General features: G+C 32.3%; 1 protein-coding gene across 1 annotated transcript in view; it reads left to right on the top strand.

Moving 5' to 3' along the window:
* Window positions 1–7,717, top strand: part of LOC106468041 (segment polarity protein dishevelled homolog DVL-1-like) — a 29,803-nt gene extending 22,086 nt beyond the window's left edge. The window contains exons 13-17 of the mRNA XM_022396347.1: window positions 813–947; window positions 1,204–1,371; window positions 2,052–2,282; window positions 3,779–4,036; window positions 7,114–7,717. Of these exons, the coding sequence (XP_022252055.1) occupies window positions 813–947; window positions 1,204–1,371; window positions 2,052–2,282; window positions 3,779–4,036; window positions 7,114–7,163 (842 nt within the window). The 3' untranslated portion in view covers window positions 7,164–7,717. The remainder of the gene's footprint in view (window positions 1–812; window positions 948–1,203; window positions 1,372–2,051; window positions 2,283–3,778; window positions 4,037–7,113) is intronic.
* The last annotated feature ends 6 nt before the right edge of the window (window positions 7,718–7,723 follow it).

Below are 7,723 nucleotides of genomic sequence, written 5' to 3'. Positions count from 1 at the left end.
TTCAATCTGTTAATATATTTGGTATTATCCAAAGAAAGTTAGGCTTAGCACATCATATTCAATCTGTTAATATATTTGGTATTATCCAAAGAAAGTTAGGCTTAGCACATCATATTCAACCTGTTAATATATTTGGTATTATCCAACGAAAGTTAGGTTTAGCACATCATATTCAATCTGTTAATATATTTGGTATTATCCAATTAAAGAAAATTAATTTACGATTAACCTTTTCCAGCCTAGTGGAATAAAACTGACTGTCTTTTACTGTATATTAACCCTTTTAATCCAGATCTGACTTTTTTTTTTTATAGAAATTATGTATAGCTTTTTCAAAAAGACTCCACTGTCACCTCTATCTTTGTCAGAGGGGTTCAAGCCTCATCCCCAGTTACAACAGTGAGAGTTCTTTTATACAAAAAATTAACTGCTAAAGAATTAATTGAATAAACAAACACACAGGGAATCCCATTAAGTTAACTTATCACCTATCCCATGGTATAAAAGCAAGAAAAAAAACCATTAGGAATTTTCATTATTTCAAGGAGAACTTGAAAGTAAAAGTTTAAAAATGTGCAATCCACATAATGAAGGGAGGGAGCTATTGCCATTTTAATTCTGTAAAAGCATGAGATACTGAGCTGGAAAGGAATAATGCTGTTTTTTTGTGCTTTATAAGATCTGAATATCGCACATAACATTTATTAATTTTAGGATATTTATATCGATTGTCATGGTTACTCGAAGTTTGTGAGATGTTTGCAGTATACTGTTGTATGTGAGAATTATACTGAAGGTATTTATTTCTTTAGGTCAGTTACAAGACATTCCACTTTCAATAGACAGTGACATGGCAACCATAGTAAAAGCTATGGCAGGTCCTGAATCAGGACTAGATGTTAGGGACCGCATGTGGCTCAAAATAACTATACCAAAAGCCTTCATTGGTATGTAAGATTGTTTTAGAAATTATGAACAATGAAATTTATGATGTTAATGAGCTTACAATAATTAGTTGATGCTAAATGTACAAGTAAAGAAGCTTGTAAGTAATAATTGTTATGTATTAAGGTACAAAAATAGATAATGTTGTTCACCATTCAATCTGTTTTAAAACATCAAGGTACGGTATTAATCAGCTTTTTCTCATGTTCAGGTTTCTTTAAACAATGGTGATTTTTTTTTTTTACTGTTTGCCTGCAGGTGCCGACATTGTCGACTGGCTATTTAACCACGTTCAGGGTTTTCAAGACAGACGAGAAGCTCGTAAATATGCCACACAGATGTTGAAAGCAGGGTATATTCGGCACACAGTGAACAAGATAACATTTTCTGAACAGTGTTACTATGTATTTGGAGATCTGTGCAGTAGTAAGCCTTAAATTATTTTGAACCTAATAGGTTTAGTATCGTTAGAGAGAAAAGTGTAAGTTAACTGTCATGGAAAGATACGTTTTCATATTCTTATTGACAAGTTCTGATTTTCAAAAAATTGAAAAATGGATGGTGCTGCTATGTAAATAAAAGTACCACTTAATTTTATTTGGTTCTTTTATGATTCTTTACTTTACTGACAAGTATTGTAGATTTAATAATGTGGACATGGGAAGGTTTTAAGTGTGATAAAATATGATTTTTTACTTTGTTTTTCTGTCAAAATATCTGTCAGTAGCCAACGAGGAGCATTATGTTTGAATGTATATATATAGAGAGAAATCTAGGTAATACAACAAAGATATCAACTGCAGCTTGTTTGTAAGTTGAGAGGAAAATATTTATTTCATCATGTGAATGTTTGATTTTATCAGTTCTTTTATTTGCTTCCATTTGGAACCCTAAGTTAACTTATTTTAAAGTGGGGGTTCTATCACTATTTGTTAAAATGGGTATTTGTCTAACAAAAAGTAAAGATTTCTTGTTAATAGTATGTAACAAATAACTGTTGATGTTGAACTTCTGATTGGTATTTAACGCTTGCAAGTTTTGGTTCAGCGTATCTTTAACACGTGAATCAATCATAAAGTTACGTATTTGTATTTTCCTTCTTCTAGACTTAACGGCTCTAAAACTCAATGAAGACAATTCAGTGAGTGAAGCAGATCGAGATACTTTGGGACCACTCCCCCCACCAACGGTCCAGTCCCCATGGGGGACACAGATGCCTTATTCTGGTAGCTATGTTCCCCAAGCCACTGGTTTTATTCCAATGCCATTCAACTACACCAATGAGGCTCCTGCTGCTACTAGCCAAGCTCGGGAGGGTAGTATTAAAAGTGGCTCAGGTATTAGGGTTTTTCTTCTTAATGATATTGAGTCTTATTATGTGAGGTAAAGTTTTCGAAACTCCAAATTTTTATCTTTTTATTTGATCTTTGTATAGCAAGAAGTGTTGGTTTTCAGTCTTCTTCTGTGTTATCTTAACCTTATGGTTACGGGCAACCCAGTTCTGTACATTTCATGAGACTTTGTTAAATTCAAAATTCAATTTAGCAATCTTATGATCAATGTTTGCCAATGAAATTAGCATTAAAATTTATGTTATAGTCCAAAGTTTTATATTATCTAGGTTTTAATTCCTTTATTTCAAAAGAAACCTTAAAGAAAAATTATTAAACTTCAATTTGATGTAAAAGTTTACAGAATTTCTAAACTTTGTAACTTAACTACTTCTTCATGTACACAACCTTCTGTGTATAGATTGAATCTACTTTAATTGCTCTGTTTATACATTCTCCTTTCAAGTTCCTTAGGGCACGGTTGGAGAAAATAAAATATATTTCTTGGAACTCTTGACAGATGCCATGCCCACTGAGTTGCAATTTCTCAGCCAATTATATTTAGTTGAGCTAGGTGTTTATAACCAATAGAAAGACCACATTTTGAAATACAATCATCCAATAGTTATTTTGAAACTGGCACAAAGAATTTCTTAGAGAATTTGTCAAACCACTTTTAGCACTGTTATTGCTTTTGTTCTTGCTATCACTGTAGCATTGTTTCTCACCTATAAATAAGTTAGTTAGATAGACAGTTGAATTTTATTTAGGTTTTATATTTTAGTTAATAATGCGTCAGTTATGTTTTAAAATGCATATTAGAAAGGCTTAATGATTTTTTAAAATATAAGCCAAACTGCCTAGGTTCGTCAGGCTTAACGTAGTAGGCGAATGTCCCAATATTCTGATAAAAGTAAAAGTGTCTTTGCCAATGATGCCCTAATATTGCCCGAGAACTCCTGTTGACGTGTGTCGTGAAAAGTAATAATGCTAAAGGACAGGAAAGAAAAATAAAACATCAAAAATAAACTTTACGTGAAAAATGTAAAAACTTACAATTAAGAATATAACCGAAAGAAGATATTTGATGCAAATTAAAAGATGTGTACAATTTTTACATTTAAACATTTCACTGCACAAATACATTGATGATAATACTCAAAATATTCAGAGTCTGAGTGCAAATAACTATAATGCAAAAAGTAACAGATCTTTAATTAAAACAATCTTGTTCATTTTGTACATAATACTTTAATCTTTAACAATCTTACCAATTGTAGTGAAGATATGTTAAGAAGTTATTATAAGTATTGTTGAACTGTGTGCCATTATCCACACGAGAATGGGTTCAACCATAAGGTTAATCTCATATGCTTGGTTTTTTTATTATTACTTTGTATAGGTATATCTTCAGTCCTTGCTGGACAATACACTTCCATTCAAGTTAACAGTTTATAAAATTGTCCTTTGCTTTTCATACTAAGATAAAAATGTTTCTTTAGGAGGAAGTAGCAATGGAGGAGTTAAGGAAAAAAGTAGAAAGAGTAGTAGCCCTGGAGGTAGTGATTCTGAAATAGCTAGCCAGCGAAGTGGTGGCCAGTTGGGTAAAGTAGCAGACAGCGGAGGCAGAGGTGGTGGAAGCAGTGGAAGCGAACCTAGTCTCAGTATCCGGACATCTCCAAACGTTGCTTGTCTCCAAGCCGTCCCCACGGAACTTGCTGGTAGTAGACAATCGTTTCACAGAGCTATGGACAATCCGTGTGAATATTTTGTTGATGTGATGTGATACACTGGGGATGTTATGTTGATTGCATGCTTGTTTGATGGTGTACTTGTGCATTCTTGGCTTTGTTTGAAATTACACAAACGAGTCTTTGGTTATTAGAAAGAAGTGAGGTGCTATTCTGTGTACAACAGATTGGAACTCTGCATGATTCATTATATAATCTGCAATTTTATTATGGTTTAGTTTAATCACGTGAAAGATAAAGTGCCATGGACTTTTTGTACATATATGTTTGTGTATATGATACGTAATGTCTGTTTTTACCCTGTATGAGAAATTTTGTTTTTCATTATGTACATGAGATTTGAGTTTGATTTGTTGAGTTTTAAGTTCAGTGAAATTCCACAGGAAATGTTGTCTTATTATGTGTCATCTTTTTCTGTCCACTGTGCACAATGTGTTGTGTGTCACATTTTTAAACGTTCTTTATTTTAACAAGGTTACCTTTTAATATATTAATTACACATTTATTTTGTATATATATATATATATTAGCAGTTATTTGGTGAATGTATATTGAATGCAATTTCAATTGTTTGATTTGTCTGGAGCTTAGATTTGCTAACAGACCGTATAAAGTACTTTTGTACTCATGAAAAGTGAAGCTGTTATGGTTCATTAAGTTTTGATTTTGTTAGTTTCTTTTTTTCAAATAACAAACGCATGATATAATCTTAAAATACAAAGAAATGATTTAAAGGAAAAAGAAATATCCAGCCAAACTTTCATCAGTTGACCTTTAATACTGCCAGACAGTCGTTTGCCCACAGTGGTCAGTTTCTTCACTTACAGTAGTTTTAATCATATTCCCTGTATTATTTTTGTATTGTCAGCCTACTGTTGGTTTCATTACATACAAGCCCGTTGTTAACTAATAATGTTTTTAATGCGTACAAGACTGTCGTATCAAATACGTGTTATGACGGTAGCAAGCTAATTACAAGTACGGATCAAATGTGGCTTAACTAATACTTTGATTTTACTAAGACCTTCACTTGATTAAACTGTGTCAAGTTTGTTATGAATGCTTCGCATAAAACTGTAATGTGATAAATTTCCATGATTTTTTTACTTACAATTTAATTTCTGTAGTGCATATTGGTGAACAGAAGACATTTTAATACTAGAAATAAGTGGCTTTATAGCACGAAATTGTTGTTTTTATTTAATTAGATAACGTTTCGCTTTACAGCTTTTTCAGGAGCTTTTCATAAAAAAAAAAAAAACCAAACTTACAGTACGAAGTTTCAAAAGTTTTTTTCCTTGAAGCTTTGTATTGTCAGTTTTGGTTAGTGTTTTAGTGGCTCCTGAAGAAGCTGTAAAGTGAAACGTTGTCTAATTAAATAAAAATAACAATTTGGTGTTATAAGGTTATTTATTTCTAGTATTAAAATGCTTTATTTAGTTTGAAAAAACAAAAACATCATCTCACCACAGTCGTGAAGTTTTATTTAAAGAAAAATGAATTTGTTTGTTTAGAGTAGGGTTGTCAAACATTTTAAATCCAGAACCCCCTTTTTGTGAGAGTGAATAATTCCAGACCCCCACCTCCACCCCTATTTGCCAGATACACAAAAATTAAAATCAACAGAGAATAAGATCAAATCTAGGAACAGATGCTAATATAATAATACAGTTTTACACATACAGGATATTTTTAAAATTCCTTTATAACTTTAACTCAAAGAAGACAATTTGGGGAGTGAAGCAGATCAAGATACTCTAGGACCACTCCCCTCACCAACGATTAAGTCCTCAGTGGGGACACAGATGTCTTACTTTGGTAGCTATGATTTCCAAACTTCTGGTTTTATTTCAACGGCTTACTATCAAGATCAGTAAGTTATTAAAAGAATAACCTGAAAAAGGAATTCTTTCTCACCAATTAAAACAGTGCAAAGGATGAGAAGAAGAAACAACTTTCTTTGAATATATTAAAGTTTATTTATGTATGTGAACAAAGTAAACCATGTGCTCACTCTTTGATTAGAAAAAATGAGTTTTTACATGTAGATGTTTTTACTTAAATATGTTTCACTGGTTTTATTCTACAACTTGAAGTTGTTCTCTTATATCAAAAGTAGTTTTTACACATGCTGTAAATGTATATATAAACTTAAAAGAGATTTGTAGCATCTTTTCAGTTTGTTTGGAGCCTTCCTCAGGGTGTGCGGTCATAACCCACAGTTTCAGAAAACCTGGTTTTGAATCAGGGTGTTCAAAAGGTCTGGAACCACAAGCACTTCAACAAATTTTACAGAATGTGTTCCACGTGTTGTCCATGTAATTAGGAACAAGTTTTGACTAACAGCAGGATTAACTCGACCTTCTTCGTGCTTTGACGGCACCATAATCGGTCACAAAAACCGAAATTAAGAAAAGCTGCAAATCACCTACGGTTCCAGACCTATCGAACACCCTGTATATTTTTGCTTTAGATGAATGTGTTGTTTTATGGAATTTCATCAAGCAGCTGGTGCTAGATGTAAAATGATTTAAGATGTAAAACTTACCTCATTTACTAATGCCGAATTTGTTTCAGGGTGATTTAACTTTTGGAAAGGATAGATGTTTGGAAGGCCTTTGTTGCGACAACTCTAAGGACAAATCTGCATCGTTTTGTACCTTTCATAGTTACTGCATTTTTCTTTCTGTATATTTTTTTCATGTCCAGTACTTGTAACAAAATATAAGAAATTACTTTGACCTGAAATTTGAAGATGAGACATCCAGTCAAAAGCAATGCAGTAATCATTTTATGCTTCAAATCTTGGCAGAATGTTAACGTGGTTATCTACTGGTAGTGAAATAATGCTATCTGTACAGATTGGTGTGTGTGTGTAATGACCAAGTGTTGTTTAATTTGGTATTTTTTAGGTGCACAAAATCGGTAATGTTAATTGTTTATTACAGAATATGTAATTTATATCAGTTGATCCAACAAGTCTTACTGACACCTTTCTTTCCTCTGTAAGTAACCAGAATTTTACTGTAGTGTGTTGTATTAATGTTGTTCTTATATTCTGTTGTTTTCTCTTTCATGCTTATCAGTCGAGGATGATATACAGGAATACAGATTTACAGACCAGGGAGTGGTGTAATTGTAAAATATACTCAATATGTTGCTGCTCTTATGTGTTCAGAGTTTTGAATTCCCCTCTATTTATTTAAAATATAATAATTGTGTAAGACGTTTGTTGCTGATATGACCTGATCCCTTTCCCATGTGTTGTTTCATTTGGAAATTAAAGATTAACAAGCCGTAAACAAGTATAATTCTGTAAGACCCTAACTCATGATGTAAAGGTTTATTTAAACTTTGTTTGATCTATCCTGTACAGGTGATTTAATGTGGAAATTGTAATAGTCTAGCCATAAACAAGTATAATCCTGTAAGACCCTAACTCATGATGTAAAGGTTTATTTAAACTTTATGTTTGATCTATCCTGTACAGGTGATTTAATGTGGAAATTATAATAGTCTAGCCATAAACAAGTATAATCCTGTAAGACCCTAACTCATGATGTAAAGGTTTATTTAAACTTTATGTTTGATCTATCCTGTACAGGTGATTTAATGTGGAAATTATAATAGTCTAGCCATAAACAAGTATAATCCTGTAAGACCCTAACTCATGATGTAAAGGTTTATTTAAACTTT

This window comes from Limulus polyphemus, unplaced genomic scaffold (assembly GCF_000517525.1).
Source record: "Limulus polyphemus unplaced genomic scaffold, Limulus_polyphemus-2.1.2 Scaffold2846, whole genome shotgun sequence".
Classification (NCBI taxonomy): Eukaryota; Metazoa; Arthropoda; class Merostomata; order Xiphosura; family Limulidae; genus Limulus; species Limulus polyphemus.
Note: the sequence above shows the minus strand (reverse complement) of the source record. Positions and strands in the feature narration are given on the sequence as shown.